The 12253-nt window shown below is 42.5% G+C and overlaps 1 protein-coding gene across 2 annotated transcripts in view; it reads left to right on the forward strand.

Moving 5' to 3' along the window:
• Positions 1–12253, forward strand: part of itga11b (integrin, alpha 11b) — a 35198-nt gene that overhangs the window by 19977 nt on the left and 2968 nt on the right. The window contains exons 12-30 of one of the 2 annotated variants that reach the window (XM_069163488.1): positions 244–392; positions 1066–1209; positions 1821–2024; positions 2138–2268; positions 2393–2565; positions 5932–6071; positions 6231–6341; positions 6720–6805; positions 6890–7094; positions 7201–7299; positions 8216–8292; positions 8502–8585; positions 9072–9180; positions 9517–9630; positions 10108–10194; positions 10338–10448; positions 10668–10763; positions 11435–11548; positions 11959–12045. In XM_069163488.1, the coding sequence (XP_069019589.1) occupies positions 244–392; positions 1066–1209; positions 1821–2024; positions 2138–2268; positions 2393–2565; positions 5932–6071; positions 6231–6341; positions 6720–6805; positions 6890–7094; positions 7201–7299; positions 8216–8292; positions 8502–8585; positions 9072–9180; positions 9517–9630; positions 10108–10194; positions 10338–10448; positions 10668–10763; positions 11435–11548; positions 11959–12039 (2315 nt within the window). In that variant the 3' untranslated portion in view covers positions 12040–12045. The remainder of the gene's footprint in view (positions 1–243; positions 393–1065; positions 1210–1820; positions 2025–2137; positions 2269–2392; positions 2566–5931; positions 6072–6230; positions 6342–6719; positions 6806–6889; positions 7095–7200; positions 7300–8215; positions 8293–8501; positions 8586–9071; positions 9181–9516; positions 9631–10107; positions 10195–10337; positions 10449–10667; positions 10764–11434; positions 11549–11958; positions 12046–12253) is intronic. The other variant, XM_069163489.1, reaches the window with a different exon arrangement.

Here is a 12253-nt window from a genome sequence, read left to right on the forward strand (position 1 = left end):
GTAAAAGGAAAAAGAGACGAGACACAAAGACACGTGGGAGCATGAATGTGATTGATTGTAAATCCAATTGCAATGCACCCATAAAATCTTAATATTAATCATTTTGAGTGACCAGAGTGTCGGACAAACAGGCTATTCTACTAAATAACATCCAAATCTCTAATCTGTGAAAAATCCAACAAATAAAAAATATTTCTAGATGTGTGACTTCCACCGATGAGAATCTGTTCCTTCTTGTTTCAGGTTACTCGGTGGGTTCACTTATTTCCTCTCGCGGCTCTCAGCTCTACGTGGCTGGAGCTCCGAGGTTCAACCACACCGGCAAGGTCATCGTCTTCACCCTGAAGAACACTGGAAACCTGACCATCCTGCAGGCGCTGCTGGGAGAGCAGGTCTCACACTCACACACACACACACACACACACACACACAGACTCTCTCTCACACACACACACACACACACACACACACACACACACACACACACACACACACACACACACACAAACAGCTTTTGATTTATAGTTTAGCATTAGAATTGACGCTTTGATATTACCTGTGTAACGTGTTGTTTGTGTGGTGCTCTATATCCCAATCAGTAACTGTTTTAATGCTTTCATTTCATTTGCAAACATTTTTATCCTGTCTCGTTGTTTAGTAAGAGACTCCTGATCTTAATCTCTGTTAAATCATTTATTCATACAGAGGTCAATGCCAGTCAATGCTAATTCTCTCGAATGTTTGACCCTCACTGCACACGATGATCTGTGCAGAGTTTGACACTTGAGGGACGGTCTTCTACTCAAAGTGGAAAGTTGTCGTAATCCTGGTCTATTACGCAATGTAGACAGATGTGATGTGGAAACATGAATCCTCCTGTAAACAATTCAACTCAATTTAATTTCGGTCAAAATGACCATGGCACTTTACAAACACAGAGAACAGCCGCCTTCAAATATTTTGGAAATGTTAAACAAACAGTGGTGAAGGAAAAAGTCAAACAACATACAATCGTGACATTTGAATTTTTTTTGTTTTGTTGAGTTTTTTTTGTTTTTTTTTCAGATTGGATCATATTTTGGCAGTGAGTTATTATCGATGGACCTCGACAGTAATGGACAGACTGACCTCCTCCTGGTGGCAGCACCCATGTACTACAGCCGAGGCTGGGAGAGAGGGAAGGTTTACGTCTACACCGTCACACCAAAGGTATATACATGTATTCTGTCTTTATCCTCGCAGCTTGTTCAGCTGCTCCACGCAGCCGAAGTCTAAATAGCTTCACTCTAGCTGGAAATAAACACGCCTGTCCACTACAGCAAAACGTGAGATAGCTACGCTTGGCGATGTCTAGGCGTGACAGTTACACATTTTGCTGTAGTCGACCGGTGTCTCTATTACACGCTTTGTAGGCGTGAATCTTACTTGACGAAGAATCATGTGACCGTGGTGCCAGTACAGAGGTCTTGAGACCAAGTACAAAGGACATTTTTTTTGCCTTATTAGGAGGCAACCGGATGGATTGGAGGTGGAGTTTTTCTTTCGTTGTTTATTTTTTCCAAACCTCAACAATGTTATTGCTCATCCTCTACAGCAAAACGTGTAACTGTCACGTCTAGACATCGCCAAGCGTAGCTATCTCATGTTCTTCTGTAGTGGAGGAACGTTTACTTCATGCTTTGCGGTGATACTGGGTTGAACATTTTTCATAGTCCAAAGTGGTGGGAATGCAGTTTTGTATTGGAACAATGTCTCGTTTAACAAAAGGACAAGTGGAAACTGACTAAAATAAAGTAAACAAAACTATTATTTCTCTCTAGACATCATTCATCCTGCAGGGGGCGCTGGAGGTGCCTGATCGCTCCCAAAACTCTCGCCTGGGTTCGGCGTTGGCAGAGATAACCGACATGAACGGGGACGGGTTCAGGGAGCTGGTGGTGGGAGCGCCGCTGGAGGACGACCACCAGGGGGCAGTCTACGTCTTTTATGGCAAGGAAAAACCCACCCAACTGCAATACAGACAGGTAACCACTTCAGTCAGACAAATGGAGTCTGAGCAGGAAAGGAAAACACAAAAAAAAACCCTGAGAGAGTTAATTACAGAGAAAGCTAATTCTCTGTCACTTTGCTTCTCCAGCGTTTGTCGGCCGCTGGGTTTTCTGCAGGTCTGAAGTATTTTGGTCAAAGTCTTCATGGCGTTCTGGACTTAAACGCAGACGGGCTTATCGACCTCGCAGTGGGAGCACTGGGAGCTGCCGTCATCATCTGGTCAGACCATCACATGCAAACACACACAAATAAATCTAAATCTGACAACACCAAAGCTTAACCTCAAAATGAAATACTTCACCTCACAAACACACTCTTCCCTGACGTCACTCCGTCCCTCCAGGTCTCGTGATGTGGTTCAGATTCAGGCCAAGCTGACCTTTGAACCCGAGAAGGTCAACATCTTCAACAAGGACTGTCAGCGGGGAGGGAAGGACGTCACCTGTATGTCTGTGACCGTCTGTCTGAGCCTGAACTCCAAGACGAACACCAAGACCAACGCCAGAACAGATGTTGGTACGTGGTTTCTCGTACGAATGAATAAAAGGATCCCGGTTCCTCGGTACAATTCGCAAATGCATTCTTTAAAGCAGACATCAAGAAAGCTGGAAAGCTCAGAATAATTTCACCTCGCCTGGAAAGGTAGTCTGACAGCATATATATATATAAAAAAACTCCTTAATTCCAAAAGCTGGAACAAACTCAGATTATTTCTGCCTCTGTAGGTGCTCAGTCCGCGTTTTGGTCAATCTCGGTTTTATTTAAAGACAACTGGAGTTTCTTAAAGACGATTCGTTCCTGTTTTAACCAAACTTCACCAAAACCAAGAAGAGAAACCCAACAGACGGAACAGCGCTGTTGTTCTGTATGTTGTACATGATGTCACATGATGGCCAGGTGAGGCAACGACCCCGAGACCCGGTGACCTCGACGGTCTACAGGACAGCCGGTTGGGTCCCACATGGTGCCAAAAAAAAAAACTGACGATTTTCAAGTTGTTAATGACCCCGTAAGAAGTTAAAACCTGTAACTCTCCTCTCGGTCAGAAATGAAGACGCCTTGTGGACGGCTGCTTTAAATCATAGTTATCAGAGAGGTTCCAGTTTGGAACGAGGACTCTTTCATGCTTGTTTTCCTTATTTGGAAATACTGTATAATTTGTTATGCAGATGACACCCGGTTATATTTATCTATAAGACCAGATAAAACAAATCAGTTGTATCTGATTTGATGAAAGGTTTGATGGATGAACTATATCTTTTTTCCTTTTATACATTTTCAAATATAAAATACTGTTTTTACGATGACTCGAATGTTTGAGAGATGTAAATTAATATTTCCAGGGACGCCGAGCTAATCAACAGTTTGAATCGCATTATTTAATCAAAAGTCAACGTCAGTTAATTGCCTTCCATCTTTCAGTCCAGACTTGTAACAATATTTACATATATTTATTAATTGTAAAACCGATCACGCCTACAAATTGTCTGGTCACATATCAAAGTGTCAAAGTTGGACAACTGAACTTAAATTTGGACTCACAAAAGAGATCGTGCTGGACTCGCTTCCTTTGTCCGGTCACGGTGTGACGAGGCTCCAACATGTCCTCCTTGAACCCGACAACTCAAGCTGATGTGCCTTTGAGCAAAGCATTTAACTCTCACCTGCTCAGTAGCAGCTCCCGCTGTAAAGGAGCAGGTGAGTAAACGGAGGAGTTTTATTCTGCATAACAACACGTGTCCAGCATTCCAGCTGTGTGCAGCCAGATGTTTGGTGTCTTTTGACCATCGGTATGTAGAACGTCTCCTCATTCCCCCGTAAGACTTGGTGAAGCCACGCTGCTGTCGTGTCTCGGTGTAATTAGCTGCAGATGTGCGGGCCGGCTGCATGGAAACCTCGCTAACATGCTAACAGCAGCCAGCTGCTGTTGAACTGTGTCATTGCTCCTCCCTCCATCACTTCATACCGTCAGACCTTCCTCTCGCCTGCCTCTTCATCAGCTCCTGATCCGCACAGTCATCTGGACCGGATTAGACACACACACACACACACACACACACACACACACACACACACACACACACACACCCAGAGGGCAGCTCACTACATGGCATTAAATGAACATGATTAAATAGAAAACAGGATCTGAAGCTTTGTTTGAAGATTTATTCCAACTTTACCTCGAGCGAATGTCTGACAGTGTCGACGTGGCCGTTGCAACGTGAGCTGTGCTGGACTGAAGCAGCTTCCCTCAGCTCACTGTGCACTCATCAATCAAAACCCAACTTCAGTTGTTAAACAGATGAGAATGAACTCTGGAGTTGCAACCAACAGCTCCCAACAATTAATAAGTGAGCAGGAAATGCATCACTTTATTAATGGATTAAAAATAAGAAGTTATTACCCTATTAGAGGAGTAATGAGGAACAACTTTTACTGTCCTGGATCCTAAATGGTAGAATGAGCTCCCCACCGACATCAGGACAGCAGAAAGTCTGAACATCTTCCTCCACAAACTAAAAACACACCTCTTCAGACTTTAACCTTGAACAGTAGAACTTTAGTATCTTAAAATAGAACTTACTGATAGAACTTTGTAGTTTGGCTTTCTGGAAGAAATTCTATTTTCTTGATTCTTGTTCTGGTTTTGTATCCTCATGGTTGAAATGAACTGATTGTAAGTCGCTTTGGATAAAAGTGTCAGATAAATGAAATGTAATGTAATATAATGAAAGAACTGCAGTAAATTAGGTCCTGTGTGTTGCTTAAATGCACTTAAATGGAAGACGACTATGACCTGACAATGAAGAACACACACACCTTCATGCACAGTGACAGACACGAGTGTATCTGCAACCGTGGGAAGACCACCAACCTCTCTACCTAACTGAGCTCCAAAGAAAGAACTGAGGAATATGCAGAGCAGAGCTGAATACTTTTCTTTTATGTCAGACACACCGGGGCCTTCGGAGTACAGTTTCCATAAATCTGAAAGATTTAGAGTTGAAACCTGTGGAAATTTTTAAGTCTTCCAATGAATGAATGCAAAGGCAGGAAGCCAGTGAGCGACCGTGTCCGTGTTGCTGCACCAACACATTTTACAGTAACACTTTAATACCACTATCTAGCTTTTAAGGGCACATACACACATGTAATAGCTGAACAATCTATAACTCACTGTAATGTACAAAATATTACTCAGGCAAACTGGAGCTGGATAAATGAGCAGCTACTGGCAATCTCCAGAAAATTGCATGCAAAAGATGGTAAATGGTCTGTACTTGTACAGCGCTTCATCACCTTTTGGTCTCAAAGCTCTTTAACATGTTTTCCATTCACACACTAATGAGACAGATCACCATGGAGGGTGCTGCCATCAGGAGAACATTCACACACTGATGGTTCGCCATCAGGAGCAACTCAGGGTTCAGTGTCTTGCTCAAGGACACTCAGGCATGTGGACAGGAGGAGCTGGGGATCGAACCACCAACCTTCTGATTAGTGTTCAACCCACTCTACTGTCTGAACCACAGCCTCCCTGTGAAGAGAGAAAAAAGAGAAAAAACATAGAAAGGACAATCATATTCCATGATTGTCAATATCCTCATTTATCATTTATCAGCAGATTACAGGTTAATAAAGCTTCCTAATTAGACCAAGTAGTTGTTCTGTGTTTTCCTTTAAAGCAGAAGTTGATTATTTGAATGAAGAAGTCACAGCTATCAGATTAATCTGGTTTATGTGATATTACTTTCTCTCAATAATCAAGCAGCGGTGCCCTAAAGTGGGTTCAGGTTATATGTCATCAAAAAATCTGTCCTGGTGGATGTGACTGGACTGTTTTCCCTCTTCTAAGCCTTCGCTCTCCTCTTCATCACCCAGGTGTCTGGTTCAGTCTGGTGTTGGACGAGAGGCGTTTCCCTCCCCGAGCCGTCCTGGACGAATCCGACCGACAGCAGCCCAGAAGTCTTCTTCTGCAGACGGGACGTCAGAAATGTCAACGGATCGGCTTCTCCGTCCAGGTCAGAACACACACACACACACACACACACACACACACACACACACACACACACACACACACACACACACACACACACACACACACACACACACACACACACACAATCAAACTAATCTGCATCCATCTCTGATCACAAAAACGTCCCTCACACAAGCAGGAGACGACAGATTATGGGCGTCCCATTTCGGTCGTCATGGAGACGGGGTTGCAGAGCCCAGACCAGGGGCCGGTGTTGGACCCAGACTCCCCGAGCAGCCTGAGGTCCGAGGTGAGAGTTCATCACGGTATTTTCCTCTGAATGACGCCACACATTAATGAGTCCGTCACTGAGTTTGTGTTTTTGGTGCACGTGTCTCGACTATCCTGATTTTAGCAAAGAGGTTTAATAACGGCAGCATGACATTTAAAAAAAGAAAAGAAACAGAGGAGCTGAGGCTGGACTGACAAAGTGAGATTTGACCAGAGAGTTTCTCGACCGAGGATTTGAGTCACTGATTTTTAGGGGGAATCAAATGTTTGCATGTTAACACGCTACATTAATATGATAAACATGGCACACGTGATCTCAATGCTGATGTTTACATTAGTTCATGTGTTCACCTGCCTCATCAAAGACTAACGTGATAATCTTTGTTTCCTGCTGTAGCTTCACTTCTGGAACGGCTGCGAGCAGGAAGACACGTGCGTCCCCGACCTCGTCCTCCACAGTCACACCGACCTCACGAGTGTTCAGTGAGTCACCTGCTCGTTAGAAATGCATGTATTCATATGAAATATTGAGAGACTCAGGTCATTATTTCCTTGTTTCACCTGAAGGCAGTTCTGCAGCTCGAGAGAACGACCTGCTTCCTCGCTCTGCGTCCACCAGGGGCCGCCGGAGGACCTGATGTTCGTGGTGGAGTCCGGGCGGAGGAGGGTGGTGGTGTCGGCCTGGCTGGAGAACCGTGGAGAGAACGCATACAGAGCCGGCATCCACATCTCCACCTCCTCCAACCTGCTCTTCTCCAGCCTCTTAGTCAAGGTACTCAAACTGGCTTCTGTCAGTCTTTGACAAGTCAAAGTGTCTGACCACCTTATCGTCTAACCCCCCCCCTTCTCTTTCCCCCCCCCCCCCTCCCCCCCAACAGGACCCATCTGACATCCAGATCGAGTGTGTCTCTGGGGACAGACTGGCCAATCAGAGGAGCTGTAACATCAGCGCTCCATTTTTAAAGTCGTTGTCCCAGGTAGGCGTGATGATTTATGATTTATTCAGTTTCTAAAAGTAAAACAAAATATCCCAAAAAAGAAAAAGGAAATACAACCCTGTTGGGACGCTGTGTAAACTTTAATAAAAACTGAAAGCTACTCCCAACTTTTTCTGGCGTCAAGTTCAAAATACACACATATTTTTCATAAAACAATAAAATGTCTCCCTTTTCAAGATTTGATGTTGTCTTTAGTCTATTTTCAATTAAATATGGGTTTCTATGATTTGCAAATAAATGCATCCTGTTTATGTTTTATATATATATAACTTCTTGGGAAACAGGGTTGTAAATAAAAATAAAATTGATGGCAGGAGTTTGACAGAAAACAAAGAGTATAAGATAACAGTTGAAAGTGCAGACAGATTAACAGGTGTTGTTAGACTGCCATACAGCTGTCAGACTAATGATAGTGATTAAACAGAGCAGGAATATGCTTCCAATGACAGCCATCGACTTAAATCCTTCATTAGCCTAATGAGCCTTCCTGTAAACACGATCACGTCCCTGCCTCTCACTGCACGGCCCCTCGGGCCTCCACAGCCCGTCTGAATGAAGTCCAGTTTACTGATCCAGGCTCTGGTTGAGATTACTGCCAGCTTCCTTTAACGAGGCTCTGAGCTGCCGGATCAGGTGAGACGGAGCCGGAGGGAAACACGTGAAGAACAGCTTCAGTCTGACCACAGAGACGGAGGACGAAAGAAAACACAAAAACAAAGAGCTAAACATGGTGGTCCAAATATTTAGAGTTCTGTCTGTTAACACGTTCTCATTAAAAGCATCAAGAACTGATGAGATCTGATGGAGGAAGAAGAACTGAAAGAATATGTGCTGACACTGAATGTAATCTGATCAATATCACGTCGGTTTTTCAAAACTTTTAGTTTTTTTGCAGGTAACTTTCCGTCTGGAGTTCGAGTTCAGCACTTCCGTCTTCCTGGATCACCTACAAGTCGTCATGGTAACCACCAGGTGAGGAGACTGATGCCATTTGTAAAGTGATGGTTTAAATACGTAGATCATCCATGTGATTTTATGTGTGTTCAGTAAAACAGACCTCCAAACAAACCCTGCATGAGCAGATCTTCCCCGACGCGCCCTCTGTTGGGCTCTTCCACCATATTTCTCTTGTTTCTTTTGGTTAAAGTTGAACACAGTTTCCGTGTCTGTGTGTTTTTCAGTGAGGGAGAGGAGGGATTCCCAGATGACAACATGAACGACATCTTCCTCCCTTTGAAGTACCAAACGGACCTCCTCTTCACCAGGTGGCAAAAACAGATTTGGAACATTTTGTAATTTAAAAGTGAAACTCTAGTATGTGTGTTAGAAAGTGGTGGAAGAAGATAAATGTTTGCCAACAGCTATTTTTAGCAGAGTTTATTTGCAGGTTTAAAATGTGTCTGACACATTAAGTAAGTTTATTAAAAGTCTTGTCTGTTATATTTTATCCAAACAAATCCCTGAACAAACACTTTTATAAATGAAAAGTTTGAATTAAATATTACAAATCCCAGTAAAAAAAAGAAGAAAAAAAAAAGAGCCATGTTTTGGATCCTTTATCAAAGGAAATGTTGAATTATTGATTTAGTACATGTCTAGCATTTTTTTCTCTGTGAGAGATGTCAATCAATTTGGGATCAACAGCACATTTACGTTTTCTGCCCTTCAGTTATGTTTGACCCCATAAAGACTTGAGAGGTTTATGAAATATGAAATGATATTTCACTTCCTCTTCCCTCCTCCTCTGATAGAGAACCGAACCCTCCTCGTTTTGAAATCAGAGCCGACTCCTCCTCTTCATCCTCTTCATCCTGGGACCCACCAGACAGCAGCTCTCACACCTTCAACCTCACTTATTATGCAAGTAGAAGAAAACAATTATTAATTTACTCACAGAGTCCAAAGGATTTACAGAAAATACTGCGTTGTTGACAAATGAGACACAGCGAGCTTTTCTTATTCAAGAAATATCGAATATAATCTGTGGAAATCTCCGCCCAGAAACAAATAACTCTTATAATAGTGACATAACTTCTAGTTTTTTTTGTTTTGTTTTTGTTTTGTTTGTCTGTGTAATATCAAAAACTACTGACCAGATGTCAGGGGAATGGTAGAAACAATAATTATAGAAATTATAATGAGTTTTTTTAATTACGTTATTGTTTCATCATAAATATCTTTGACTTTTGTGTGCAGATCCAGAACCTCGGCGTCTTCCCGGTGCAGGACGTCGTGTTCAGGGCGGATATCTGGGCTGTGACCAGGCAGGGGAACCAGCTGGTCGACATCACAGACTACACCATCGAACAGGTAATCTTTGAATAATCATTTAAAAAGGAAGAACTCTTATTCACAGGTGGATGTGGCAGAACAAAATTATATTAGAGTAATGTCATTGTTCATTTAATGCTACAGATAACACCAACAACGACAATAATAAAAGTAATAATTAAAAAAAGAGAGCTCAGGTGCGGATCTGTGCATTTCTGAATGGGAACATGTTTCTTCCCATTTCAATGATTTTTAGCAGGTTATGGGAAATAACAAAAGCTGTCTAGTGTTTTTCTGGAGGAAGAAAAGCTCATTTTAAAAACTTCTTCAATAACAAAAGAGAGCAAATCTCAAGGATTTATAGATTTAGGATTTAGCTGCTGACAGTTGTAGTTCAGAAGTAAAAGGACAATGTGAGTGAGGAAGGATACGTTGCATGCTTTAATCTTTTAAAGATTAGAGATTAGACACAGAAATTATAAAACACAGTCACGCCTGTCCTCGTCTCCCTCTCAGCAGGTCGCTGAGTCCGACTGCACGCTGCCTCATTTCAGAACCGCTAATCTCATCAAAGCGGAGGACCTGAGTCACCTGTCGCAGCTGGTAAGACCTGTCTCCTGCAGTTAGAAAGCACTTTTCTAACTCTGTCCCCATTGGAATAGTAAACCGTGTGTGTGTGTGTGTGTGTGTGTGTGTGTGTGTGTGTGTGTGTGTGTGTGTGTGTGTGTGTGTGTGTGTGTGTGCAGAACCACAGTAACAGTGCGAGCGTGTCGGCCCGGTGCAGACTGAGCCTGTCGGCCTCCAGAGAGGTGAAGGTGGTGCTCAGAGGAAGACTTCAGCTCCCTGCTCTGCTCGCTGTGAGTCACTCTGAAAACTGTTTTTATATTAAAGTTTTTATAAAAACAATTTAAAAGTAATAAAACCTCCATCTTTAGAGTTCAAACATTTTAACCCCCCGACAGAGAAGAAGCTCTGGTTATTAATGAGAAACCTGAAGTGTTTGATTGGATCCCATTTGGTTGATTTGTAACATCCAGTCTCCATCTTTATCTCCATGACAACCACCCGTCTTCCAGGTAAAGTTCAGGTCTCTGGAGCTGCTGACTGCTGCCTCCATCCAGCTGGAGGAGTCCAGTCCCACCTTCCTCCAGGAGGACAGACTCATCAGACAGGTGACACTCTCCGCTGTGACTGACCGACTAATCAATTAATACTATTTACTATTAATTCATTATAAACTTCACAAACAGAAGAGCGATAAGTGGACTGTTGGATCAGACTGTTTTAGTTCGAGCTCAATGGGAAGGCCAGGCTGCACCATAACTACAACACCACACCTGAGATACCCGAACACACACCTGCTGCAAGCAAACCGCTGACAATAACCAGAAACATATCCAGAAATGTTTATTCTGCCTTAACTTAAAACATTATTCTGACGCAGCAGCTGACAAATGAAAAAGTAACTTACAAATTAAAATACAAACTTATCAGCCAGAATGATTTTTAATGGTATTTTAACTCAGGGATAAACACACTAACTTCATTTATATAAGAATTGATTTTTTTTTTGCCACCTACTCTGAACTACCAGACAGTATTGCCACGTATAGAAATGATACTTGAACTGTGCTGCCACCTGCTGTCAGAAAGTGATATTACACTCAGTTCTGTCTCACGTTGGCAGCAGGGTTGTTAAAACTTGTGATTCACTTTAACAAGAGTGGTGGTGTTTGTATGAAGAAATGCAGAAGGATGTGTAACTTTGTTTTCTGTGATTTTGTGTCAACTCACCTGTTTCAGTCTTTCAGAGTGATGACAGTTGTTGTGTTTTGTGCTGCAGGTAATCCTGGACCTGAGGAAGGAGGAGGATCACTCCATCCCCATCTGGATTATACTGGGCAGCTCGCTGGGAGGCCTGCTGCTGTTTTCATTGATAGTCCTGGCCCTATGGAAGGTACACACACACACACACACACACACACACACACACACACAGTTCAGTCACAAGCTAGTTTTTACATAAAAAAACGTAAAAAAAAATCTGCAGCTAATTTGAAATCTTGTCAAAATTTCAACACAAAACATCTTTAATAAATAACAATGAAACTAGTGAGCACATGTTTGTGATTTTTTTTTTTGTATGGTTTGTGTTTTTAAAGGTTATTTTTGGTCCAGTGTTGAAGTCATGGTTTGGTTTAATTTACCATCAAAATCTGGTTTGGTCCATTTAGGCTGCAGTTAATTTGATTTGGATTCTGTCTGGTATATCTACACAATTATTAAGAGTTATTGTCTTGTGATTTCATCGTTATGCTGTCAGTAGTTCAGTGTGTAGTTACAATTGTGTGTCTGTTTCATTCTCAGCTGGGCTTCTTCAACAGACGGAGAAGAGAGGAGAAGGAGGAGCAGCCTGTAGCCAATGGGAAGGCAGCGCAGGAGCTGTAATAAAAAGTGGGTCTTCATTAACTTGCAAAGTAAAAATATATAAATATATTTAAAATATAATCAAATGATGTTGTTACTGAGAAAGACACTTTTAATCTCGAACCCGCCAACGTGACCACATCGCCTGAACGCATCGTGAGCGTCTCTCGGAGACCCCGATGATTCACCCCAACTAATCACCAACTTGTCAAATCCACATTTCTGAGCTGATTGT

The sequence above is a fragment of the Embiotoca jacksoni genome, unplaced genomic scaffold (genome assembly GCF_022577435.1).
Source record: "Embiotoca jacksoni isolate LCO1_2020_lvr unplaced genomic scaffold, fEmbJac1.0.p SCAF_3, whole genome shotgun sequence".
NCBI lineage: Eukaryota > Metazoa > Chordata > Actinopteri > Embiotocidae > Embiotoca > Embiotoca jacksoni.